This window comes from Lytechinus variegatus, chromosome 12, assembly GCF_018143015.1.
Source record: "Lytechinus variegatus isolate NC3 chromosome 12, Lvar_3.0, whole genome shotgun sequence".
Taxonomy (NCBI): Eukaryota; Metazoa; Echinodermata; class Echinoidea; order Temnopleuroida; family Toxopneustidae; genus Lytechinus; species Lytechinus variegatus.
In genome coordinates, this window is record NC_054751.1 from 6,204,456 (window position 1) to 6,217,150 (window position 12,695).

Consider the following 12,695-nt stretch of genomic DNA (forward strand, 5'->3'; position numbering starts at 1 on the left):
CAATGAAGAATTCTTCTTCATTTTATAAGAATATAAAGTTGTAAAATTAAACAGAACATAATATGCACAAGTTTCTTTGACGCCTCTTTCAAATAGTTATCTCGGTTTTCGTTAATCAATTCTGACGGGTCATATCCCATTTTAAAGCTTAGGATGTGCCTATTCAACCTCAATGAAAATCTCACAACTCATTTTGGATGATTAATTGTCGGTTTGGGGTTGGCTGGTCACATGATTGACTGCATCATTGCAGGGAGCTAAAACTAGTTGATCTGATAGTTTATTTCAAAGTTCTTGCATCACTTCCGACATATTTTCAACTTTGTCAGATTAGAAGATGGACTATACAAAAGGATCATTGCAAAAAAACTTATGATAAATTATGAATTCAATATATAGGTCCAAAATCAATCTTAAGTTTTCACTTAATTGTAAATTTGTGATTGATAGTCTGTTACTTATAACATGAGTTTCTAGTTGAACCACAGTAGTGAAATCAATCATCATTTGCAATTGACAGTTAGCTCAATGAAATTTAGGTGCTTCTCAACCAACCTTACTTAATTCCTGTTAGTTACAACTTCTCAGATGTTTTTTTTTAATGTTGTCTGATTGATAGCAGATTATTCTATTCCATTGTTTTCAGTCACAGAGAGTAATATAGCCCGCAGTACCCCCATGACCCTAGAGAGTCTACATCTCCATGACTACCAGGAAGAGTTGGCAGAACACTCCCTCAAAGGCAAGAACTCAGTCATTGTAGCTCCTACGGGATCTGGAAAGACTCGGGTGGCCATCGCCATTGCAATGAACGCTTTGATGGAGCAGAATGGAGCTAGCCAGGCACCGAACAAAGTTGTCTTTATTGTGAATAAGGTGGGCAATGATTCAGAGAAACTTGGATAAAGCTCTTTCAGAGAAAATCAGATAGCACTTTGTTCATTATGAAGAACAAGAGCATTTCTTGGAGTTTTGTCCATGGTTTTCATTTAAGAAAAGGGCACAGCCAATCACATACAAGAAGTGCCTACAACAATTGTTAGTTAAAATCATAGCTTAATCATTATGTTGATTTTATTTTTGTCTCACCTGTGAAGCAGAGTGAGACTTAAGGTGCCGCTTTTTCGACGGCGGCGGTGGCGTCAACATCAAATCTTAACCTGAGGTTAAGTTTTTGAAATGACGTCATAACTTAAAAAGTATATGGACCTAGTTCATAAAACTTGGCCATAAGGTTAATCAAGTATTACTGAACATCCTATTAGAGTTTCATGTCACATGACCAAGGTCAAAGGTCATTTAGGGTCAATGAACTTAGACCATATTGGAGGAATCAACATCGAAATCTTAACCTGAGGTTAAGTTTTTGAAATGTCATCATAACTTAGAAAATATATGGACCTAGTTCATGAAACTTGGACATAAGGTTAATCAAGTATCACTGAACATCCTGCATGAGTTTTACGTCACATGACAAAGGTCAAAGGTCATTTAGGGTCAATGAACTTTGGCCGAATTGGGGATATCTGTTGAATTCCCATCATAACTTTGACAGTTTGTGGATCTGATTCATGAATCTTGGACATAATAGTAATCAAGCATCACTGAACATTTTGTGCAAGTTTTTGGTCTCATGATTAAGGTCAAAGGTCATTTAGGGTCAATGAACTTAGACCATGTTGGAGGAATCAACATCGAAATCTTAACCTGAGGTTAAGTTTTTGAAATGTCATCATAACTTAGAAAATATATGGACCTAGTTCATGAAACTTGGACATAAGGTTAATCAAGTATCACTGAACATCCTGCATGAGTTTTACGTCACATGACTAAGGTCAAAGGTCATTTAGGGTCAATGAACTTTGGCCGAATTGGGGATATCTGTTGAATTTCCATCATAACTTTGACAGTTTGTGGATCTGATTCATGAAACTTGTACATAAGAGTAATCAAGTATCACTGAACATCCTGTGCGAGTTTCAGGTCACATGATCAAGGTCAAAGGTCATGTAAGGTCAATGAACTTTGGCCATGTTGGGGTTTTTTGTTGAATAACCATCATATTTCTCTAAGTTTATTGGTCTAGTTCATAAAAAGTGGACATAAGAGTAACCATGTATCACTGAACATCTTGTGCGAGTTAGAGTAGTATTCAAAGTCAGCACTGCTGCTATATTGAACCGCGTGATGCAGGTGAGAGGGCCAGAGGCATTCCACTTGTTTTTATTTTGCGGTTTGTATAAATTGTTGTTTTAACTCTACAGGTGTATGTCAATTTGTTTTCACAGTAAGCATACGAGGAAACAAGTATTGTTGCAGACTGGGATAATGAACCATTTGTAATAAAACTCAATCAATTGATATTCCTACTATAATCAAATCTGCAGGCACAGACCCTGAAACTGCATCAACAAGTTGGTCCCAAGAAAGTGGCTTCTTTCATCCAAGTGATATTCATGACTTGAGATGTTTTGCATATTTAATGAGCTTGGTGCGGACCAAAACACCTCTTTTCATTCGGTCATTGCTGTTCTAATTGTGCATCGAATTTCATGAATTTGGTATCATTGTAAAGAAGAAGAATCATTCTCTCAGGTTATGTATTTGAATTTATTCAAAGATTTTGTAATATGCATGTGCATGTAGGTTAAAATTTTGATCTAAAATAGGCTACAAAATAATTATTTTCACCTGATAAAAGCTGCTATTTTCACACTTTATTTTTGTTTGAGCCCAAATGATTTTTAAATCATGATAAAGCTGAATATGTATGCTTTAAAATGATATAGGTTTCAAAATAATAATTGATTTAATCGGGTCAAGATCACACTTCATTTGCCAAGTACATAAAGCAGATTGAAAACAAGAATACTGCACTCTGATTGGTCAAACAGACCACACTAGCAAATTCCAACAGTTCCAGTGCCTGGGTTCATGGGAAGGTCACACTTCCCATGTGGTAATCTCCTCAAATACCCCACACCTGTTGTTCTGTGAATCTTATCCAGCCAATCAGAACTCTGGGTTTCATGCAAGTACAAAATTTCAGAAATCTCGTCTTGTACCTTGGTTGGAAAAGTGTGATCTTGAGCCGATTAAAAGGTGCCCTTCTTTCTGTATGATCCAGTCAGGATCTTTTAGGTGTATATTCAGGTGACTTTCCAAGAGCGAAAGGTGTTGCGCAGCGGACTAACCATAATCCAACTTGTTGCATTGTCTAAGGTTGCCCTGGTAGAGCAGCAGAAGAAAGCCTTTCAGGAGTTCATCCCCGAGGTCGACGGCATCAGCGGAGACATGTCCTCTCAGGTTCCCTTGGTGCATCAGTTGGAGCAGGCTGATGTCGTCGTTCTGACATCACAGATACTCCTCAACGCCCTCCAGGATGGGAGCTTCTCTCTTTCCTCCCTGCGCCTTATTATCCTAGATGAATGCCACAACACCCAGGTAAGCAGGATCTTAAGGCCAAGGTTATCAGACAAAGTAAGTTTTATCTGACATTTGCCACAGGAAATCTGATTCTCCGCCTGAGAGAGTTGTCAGAACGCAAATGTTGATGAAATGCTCTACAGATCTCTATTCACTTAGGCCCGTATTCTGAAGTCGGGTGTAACTTAAACTCAGGTTTAAAGTTATGGATAGCCAATTGTTACATAAATCAATAGTGGTAGAGATATCATATTTCAACTCATTGGGCTCTCAAATCATTCATAATTGTCTAGGAAGTATAAATAGGTTATTGTCTTCACCATGGATGGATAGGGAAAGAGCACAGTACACATAAGAAACATACAACATAATGAAAATTTGGACACTTTGGGCTTTCCATAATTTCAGCACAGATTTAGACCATGGTCTAAGCTGAACCTGTCTTCAAAATACGGGCCTTGGTCTCCACATAGTTGGTCTACATATAATCTAATACCACACGGGCTAAATCGATTCAATCTCCTGTCAATTTGGTCAAATTACTTATTGGTCCAATTACACACTGCAACTAATCCTCATTTAATCTAATTTACATAAAGTGCCATTGCTTTCTTGTTTCTATTCATTTGCATCTCATATTTTCAGGGATTTCTTATGGTATTATTGCGCATATATGAGTCTAATTTCACGCATCAGTAATTTTCTGTTTTATGGATGGCACCCTCTTATGTTTCAAAATTGCTTATCTTGGTAAATACCCAGATACCCAGTCATACCCAGTCAGATTTCCAAACTTTTTTTGAGGAGTTTAGTTGTGTGGGGGCGTCGCAGTCTAGTGGTTAAGAGTCTTGTCTTTTAATCTTAGGGACATGGGTTCGATTCTTTCGGCAAGAAATATACCCACATTGTGCTGCACTCGACCCAGGTGAGGTGAATGGGTACCTGGGTACCCAGTAGGCAGAAATTCCTTGAATGATTGAACGCCTCTTTTGCGGCTCAGCTACAGCCAGGGTAATAATACCATACTAAATGTTAAGCTGTGCTACATAGATAATTGCTTATACATTTATTATCATTATTGTGGATAATCAAGGAGACTCCACAGAGGGTAGACAAATCAGCAACTTACTGTTGAACAAACGAACGACCCTTACCCTCGAATAATACTGAAGCTTTAAGATGCCATCCGCTTGTCAAAATTCATCTCGCCAGTTATTATGTCAAGTTGACATATGTATGAAAAGTAAATTGTGAGATTTAATGTTATATCCACAACGTGCAAGCATCACATCTAGTTGGAAATTAATCTAGGCTGCGGCGTGGCTGGCTGCAGATCAACATCCACGTGCATTTAGCTGTAGATGTAAAATTAAGCAGCTGGAAGAGCCCCTGGAAGAATATTTATTGTTCCGTCAATTTATTTCTAATTTCAGGCAGGATGATCAACAAGATGGCATTAATAGAAAAAATACATAGCAATGTTTTTTTCCAATTTGTATCAACAGAAAGAAAATCCTTACAACTCCATCATGGCCTTTTACAGAGACCTGAAAAAAAGAAATCAACTGCCTTTACCGCAGGTAAGCAGGGATGAGTTCAAACAGAATCCAATAAAATCGCATACATTCGTAATTCCGAAGCTTCATTATTCAGAAGGTTCGGATATTCCGAAGGTTCATTATTCCGATGGTTCGTATTTCTGAAGGTTCGTTAGTCCGAAAAAGAAATGAGGTCCATAATTCCAAAGGTTCGTTAGTCCGAAAACAGAGTGAGGTTCGTAATTCCAAAGATTCGTTAATCCGAAAACGAAATGTGGTTCGTAATTCCGAAGGTTCGTTAGTCCGGAAACTAAATGATTAACGAACCTTATTTCGTTTTCGGAGTTACGAACCTTCGGAACAAGGAACCTTATTTAGTTTTTAGATTAATTAACCTTCGGAACAACGAACCTTTTTCATTTTCGGATTAACGAACCTTCGAACATCGAACCTTATTTCGTTTTTGGATTATCAAATCTTCGGAATAACAAACCTTCGGAATAATGCCACAAATTTTCGGATTAACGAACATTATAGGCAATTAACGTGTTTCGGAATTACGAACCTTCGGAATTACGAAGTGTAACCAATAAAATATATATAAATTAAAAAAATTCTTGAAGAAACTGTAATTGCAGAGAAATAAGCAAAAAAAAAAGGCTTTACATTCCAGCAACACGTCAGGTATTTTTCCAAGCAATTAATGCTTATCTTTGTTGGCGATCTTCATTGTGATTTCTTTTCAGCATTAATAGATTGCATGATTTCACAAAGTTCAACTGTACCAGGGGCCCGTCTTACAAAGAGTTGCCATTGATCCGATCAATCGCAACTATGGAAAGCCAGCAACGTCAACATCTAAAATACATGTTTGTTCAAAATATGTCCTATATAAATGATGTGTATTCATACATTCACTGTTTTCTTGACAATTCAATATGCTTTTCTTTGTTTTCAAAGGATATTAAGCAAAATTCCTAAAGAAAAATTATGACATTGATGGATTTCCACATACTTGAGATTGATCGGATAAATCGTGTAACTCTTTGTAAGACTGGGCCCAGGGGAGCGTTTCATGAAGGGACTTTGTCCGACAAGTTCTGTTTTATCTGACAATTACCATAGTAACAGTACCTCTCAGCCAATCAGAATCAAGGAAAGATGTCAGATCTGACAACTTGTCCGACAAAAATGTTGATGAAACGCTCCCCTGATCTAAATTAAGATGATATGGGGACAATTTAACTTTGTATTGCAGACTTTCTCATGAAATCAGTGTTTACTGCAGCTTCTTTCACTCTTATATATTTAGAGTAATGCTTGGCCTTGTCTTACAAAGAGTTGCGAGTGATTGCAACTCTTGACGGCCAGAAATTTCAACATCTATTATTCACGTTTGTTCAGAATATTTTCTAGCATGATGTATATTCATGCATTCACCGTTGTCTTGAAAATTCACTGTGGTTCTCTTTGTCTACAAAGGACATTTCCTGTAGAAAAATTATGGCACTGATGGATTTCCATAGACTCACAAGGATTGATTGGATCAGTCGTAAATCTTTGTAAGACCCTGGTATTGGTTTGGTTTCCCTTCAAATGTTCTGTATGAATTTTTAATTTGTGGGGTTAAAAAAAATGTACTTGGGGCCCGTTTCCTGAAGAGTTACAGCTTTTGTGAATTTTCCTTAGTTGTAACTTCCATGGAAATCTTGATTGTGATTGGCTGCATGCTGAGCCCTGTTACCATGGTAGTTGTCATAACAGCAAAGTTACCGTATATGTAGTAGTAATACTTAAAATGCCTAATCATTGAATATTATAAATAGTACAGATTATGGTGAACATATCAGAGCTACCAAGTAGTACAAATTTTCCATACATGTATTTAGTACTGAAAAATGAGTATACTGACGGTTTTATGCAAACTGCTGATTTCTAAAGTTCCAGTTTGATGTGTTGTCCTGTGGTATTTCTTTGAAAATACTGATTTAAAAATGCTGAAATTTTCTTTTTAACATTAGCATCTCTGTCCCTCATCTTCCTCTCTCTCTCTCTTTCTACTGCAGGTTGTGGGTCTCACTGCATCGCTGGGTGTGAAGAAGGCCAAGAGGCAGAGGGATGCCGTCAAGCATGTCCTCAAACTCTGCGCCAATCTCGACGCGGATGAGATCTCAACGGTGGTCAGATACAGAGACAGCCTCAAGAGGAGCTACCACACCCCAAAAGAAGGTGAGGCGATGCTCAAAGTACTTTGTAATATTGAACAATGGAACTGCAGGATTTCACTAGCTTACAACAGGAGCTTATAACTTAGGACCCTGTTGTCAAAACCAAGAAGTGTTGGACCAATGGATCCAATACAGGTTCTTCTGTTTATATTCTTCTAATAAAGTGAAATAGAATTAATAAGGGATAGTGCATATATCCACATTAGTTGCTCAAGGCACTCCTATGTTACCCCCGACTAAGCTAGCCTACCAATCTGGTGCTCACAGCTTTTTGAGGAATTACTTCCTGCTGGTACCCATTAACTCTTCATGCGTTCACCTGTAAACCCCGTGTGTGTTGCATTATTTTAGGGTCTCATTCACATTCGTGCCATGAGTCACAGACTCCTAACAATAAAACCTGGCCATGTTATTGTTTGTGAGGAGGGTTTTATTGATTTTATCCTCTCCTTTTTCAATGAACTTCCTGGCTGTGATCAGGATGTATTGATTTTTCAAAAAAAAACTCAACGATTCTGTAATTTGTAAACTGCGATAATCCGTCGATCGGCGCACATGTACGGTATGCAATTGTTCGAAAAAACAATGGGACAGGGGACGTCTATGGGAAATGTGTGGTTGTGCAAAAATGCGAACGAAACACGCCTACGGATGTGCAATAATGCGAACGTAACGCATGAAGAGTTAACCTCACCTGGGTTGATTGCAACACAATGTGGGTAAATTTCTTGCTGAAGGAAAACATGTCATGACAAGAATTCAAAACCACATCCTTGAGATTGAAAGATGAGAGTCTAGACCACGATGTCCCCCCCCTCCCCCGAAAAAAGAAAGAAATTAATAGAATAATTTTAAAAAGCACATTTTATTTTTGTTTTTATTTGAATCCATAGCAACATGGTCTGAGGCAGGGCCCTGGGCCCTGTCTTACAAAGAGTTATGATTGATTGATTCGATCAATCATAACTATGGATGGCCAGCAACGTGAACATCTACTATGCATGTTTGTTCAAAATATTTTCTAGCTATGATGTATATTCATGCATTCATTGCTTTCTTGAAAATTCACTGCGCTTCTTATTGCACACAGAGGACATAGTGCAAGTTTTTCGTAGTTTTCCATATAGTTACGATTGATCTGATCAATCGTAACTCTTTGTAAGACGGGCCCAGGTCTCACTTCTGGATAGATTGTTTACATGTCCTTATGTACAGTGCAGCTATACTGAGATGCACAAAGGAACAAAGAGCAGAATATGATATCAAATTAAATTGTTTGGTTGTATATTATGCTGTCAAATAGCGGAATGCATGCAGGAAAGACAGAACCATAAACGCCACTCGCAAAGGGTTCAAAATAAGATCAAAGTCAAACAGAATCCAATAGAACTTCTACCCACATGTTTGTGTGTATCTCTGTGCAAAATGATTCCCGTAGAACATGTGCAATTTTGATACTGAGAAAGTATAAAAAGGAGCATCTGGTATTCCAGGCAAGTGTTGGGACTTTTATCAGGTTTGTACACTGTCCCACATGTGTCCATCTTCAGTGTGGTAGTTTAAAGGAAAATGAATCCCTTGAAACAGGCTAGTTTATGCAAAAAGAGACAAACAAAAGTTTGAGACAAATTGCCAGCATATGAAGTTTTGATCATGATTGTAATGTCGATCTTCCCATTGGCAATGCAACGAAGATGTGTGATGTCACATGTGAACAACTTTGCCATTTTTTCTCTATATTTCACTTAAAATGCCTCTTCTCACACCTCTCAGTAGATCATGTATTCTTTCTGTAGGAGGGCACGCAATACAGATTTTCAAAAAATACATTATCATTATGGATAAAGAGTTTGCATCACCCTAAGAAAGAGCAAAAATAGACTTTTTCGGGGCATTTTAGAGTCCATCAAAGGGAAAGTTGTTCACATGTGATATCACAAATATTTGTCACATTGCCAATTGGAGGATCTCCATAGCATTAATGATTGAAACATTCAAATGCTCATAACTTTCTCAAGCTTGCTTTGATCTTATTTGATTTTTCTGTTTCCAACAAAGCCAACTTGTTCCAAAGGTTTCATTCTTCTTTATTACAGGCTAGCTTTTCTGAATTTAAATCTACGATGGCAAGGTGACAAGTAACCTTGATTTTAAAGACTTATTAAACCATTGTACAGTTATGCTGTAACCATCTTTGCTTAGATTTAAAGGTAAATCCTAGTTTTGGTAACGATATGAAAATGAGTTGGTACAGAATCCAATGAAATGACCACCAAAGTGTCTGTTTGTATAAATAAAAAGCAGGTGCGAAAGGATTCTGGAAGAAATCGTTTAATTGCTGAGAAATAAGCAAATAAGCACAGGATTCGGGTAAAGCGTTGTCCCACGTGCGCTTATCTGTGTTGGGATCTTCGGTGTGAACATTTTTCAGCGTAGATTTCAAGTTAATGTAACTGTACCAGATTTAGATCCTCGATATTATACTGACAATTAAGCCTTGTTTTACAGACTTTCTCATGAATTCAGTGTTTACTGCAACTGCTGGAATTTCTCTTTAAGTAAGCTGAATGATATGTTTGGTTTTTCATTGATTTCTTTTCTTTCGAATGTGCAGAAACAATAGGAGTAGAGGGGAGAGATGACAAAGACCCATTCAAGATTGAACTAGGCCGTGTAATGGAGCCAATCGAACAGACTATAGTCTCAATACTTGATAAGATATCAGCGGAGGGAGGAATAAGTAAGAATGAAACAAATATATTATTAATATCAGTCTTATCTGATCAGTGGGGGCATAATTATAGCTAGAGTAATAAGTGATGTACATATGTACTGTATGTTGGTGGTGGTGATGATGATTTTTTTCTTCTTCGACTTCTTACTTTACTGCACCATGTGCATTTTTTTATGATGGATACCGGCGCATTGTCAAATGTCCTTATTATTATTATGATCATAATGTTGAGTTAGTATGATGATGATGATTCAATGACATTAACCCTAAATCTCCCGGGATATTTTGATTTTCGTCATTCCGGGGGGGGGCCCATTATGCCCCCCTTAAGATCACAGCTGTGGAGTGCGCAATCACAACAAAAATTTGCATGATGGTAGAGAATTACATGTAAGTAATCTACGCAGTTGCATGATTTTGTAAATTTTACTGAATTCATATATTTTTATCTTATAAGAATTAATTATGCTAATTTATTCATGAAATCATACTTTTTGCTGTGATTCACTAAATAAAGCTCCTAGAATTGGATTTGTACATGATATCACGTTTATGAGGAATGTTGGGTCTGACATGCACTTACATATAAATGTTGCGTAATGTCGTAAACGCCTACCCATCAAAATTTCGTCTCAAAATTTGCGCGAGACTTGAAAGTAAAAAGTCACCGAGCGGCGAGGTAAAAAAAATTTGCGCAGCAGATATATCGCAAAAAACTTTTTGTTTTTTAATGTTTTTTCAATGGAAATCGTTCTAGACTTAATTCTTGATCATAAACAAGGCAAAATTAATTAAGTTTAATCGTTAAAAGTAGAAATAATGATACATTTTATAAATACACAATTTTCATTGGATTTGTACATGACATCACGTTTATGAGGAATTTGGGGTCTGACATGCACTTACATATGCGTAATGTCGTAACCGCCTACCCGGGCGTCAAAATTTGGTCTCAAAATTTGCGCGAGACTTGAAAGTAAAAAGTCACAGAGCGGCGAGGTAAAAAATTTTGCGCAGCAGATATATATCGCGAAAATTGTCGATGGAGGACCATTATGCAGCCCCCCCCCCCCCCCCCCCCGGAGAATTAGGGTTAAATGTAGAATTTATAAAGTTAGGTATGAAACAAAATGATTGAATTAACCTGCTCACAAACATTAAACCAGACCTTGGCAATAAAAGTAGCAGCAGTATAAGTAGTAGTAATAGTAGTAGTAGTATTTAAGATTTAACTCCTTGTAATATCAATAATGTCCTCTTTGCAGCTGGTAAAAAGATCCTGGAATGTCGGCAAGAAATGACAGAAATGTCATCTTTTCGAGGCACTCAACAATATGAAGGGGTGACCACAAAGTTACTACAGTTCCTCTCTGTTGAAGTGAATGACTCCCAAATAGCCAGGGTTCTTCAAGATTGTGCTAATTTTCTAAAGGTTGGCCTCTCTTAGCTCATGAGTAAATTGGAAATGTACATGTATGCAGGGTTCCCACAGTAACTGAAAATCCTGGAAAAATTTGTGGTCATGGAAAGTCAGAAAAGTCTGGGAATTTGGAAAATGTGTGAGAAGTCATGGAAATGCATTTACCTCTTGGCTATGGCAGCTTTCCAGTTTGTCGTGTCTCACAACTCTCATACTCTGCAATCGTACTCTGTTAAATTGGTGTTTATGATTTCCATTTTTCCCAGTTTTGTGACATCCCAAATTCTACATAACTCCCAGGACATCAGGGGAAGTCATGGAAAGCAGCAGTTCAGTCATGGAAAAGTCATGGAATTCTGTTTTCAAATTTCTGTGGGAACACTGTATCTGAAAATGTAAAACCTTTAAGAGGGGTACTCCAGGCTGAAATAAAAGTATGATTTGAACAGATAAAAAATTCTCAAACAAACACTCAAACTTGATCAAAATCGGACAAGGAATAAATATTTTGTAATAATTGTACTGTCTCTTGCCTAGCAAAATGAATTTTCTTTCTTCAGTTAGAAAAGTAAGGAGCACTGAAGGTCCATTACTGGGGCCATGGCTAGAAGGGCTTCAGCCCCCCCCCCAACTTTTTACCCACACCGTGTACAAATAACGTAAATTACCACAATACGTTAAACCCCCGTTTGGAGAAAGACCGTAGTTCAGATTGCAAACTGCGGTTCTATACCCCAATTATCATTTGAAAATCTCAATAACATTTCCGAGCCCTGATAAACCATTCTTGGCCAGGCAATCCTGTTGTCTCAATTTCACCTCCACAGGCCAGTAAATAGAGCCAAGGACGAAATGATAAACAACAGCTGTGCTATTACGTAGGACTTCTCTGCCTGTAGTAAGACCTTCGGAATGAAATTATTGTTTTCTATATTTAATCACGTTTTCAAAGGCATATTGTATTCAGAAATCCAATATTAGTCCATTTTCAATTTTGAACAAAGAAAATCAACCTCGAAATAAGGAAAGTAAAATGATGGCATGCTTTGCAGGGACCGCACTCGGGCTGTTGTGTTATCTTCGGACCAAGGTCAAGAAACAGGTGTTTTGATACTTAAATTGCTTGCTTGGGGCAGTGGGTTTGTCGTACTTGGAGAAGAGAATATATTGAGGGAAATTGGGGTATAGTGTTCTCAAATGGAGGTTTTCGTCTTGCATTTGATTGTGATTTATTGCATAGTCAGCCCCCCGACTTTCAAAACTATTGCGCGATCCCTGTGAGGCAAGAGGCAGCGTGAAGACATTATATGAAACTACCGACTATTTCAAGTTTCATAGTGATAACTATT

General features: G+C 37.6%; 1 protein-coding gene across 2 annotated transcripts in view; it reads left to right on the forward strand.

Moving 5' to 3' along the window:
- LOC121424758 (antiviral innate immune response receptor RIG-I-like) overlaps nucleotides 1-12,695 on the forward strand; it is a 44,097-nt gene that overhangs the window by 4,601 nt on the left and 26,801 nt on the right. Inside the window, exons 5-10 of one of the 2 annotated variants that reach the window (XM_041620527.1) lie at nucleotides 623-876; nucleotides 3,223-3,444; nucleotides 4,932-5,006; nucleotides 7,031-7,193; nucleotides 9,807-9,932; nucleotides 11,192-11,358. In XM_041620527.1, the coding sequence (XP_041476461.1) occupies nucleotides 623-876; nucleotides 3,223-3,444; nucleotides 4,932-5,006; nucleotides 7,031-7,193; nucleotides 9,807-9,932; nucleotides 11,192-11,358 (1,007 nt within the window). The remainder of the gene's footprint in view (nucleotides 1-622; nucleotides 877-3,222; nucleotides 3,445-4,931; nucleotides 5,007-7,030; nucleotides 7,194-9,806; nucleotides 9,933-11,191; nucleotides 11,359-12,695) is intronic. The other variant, XM_041620528.1, reaches the window with a different exon arrangement.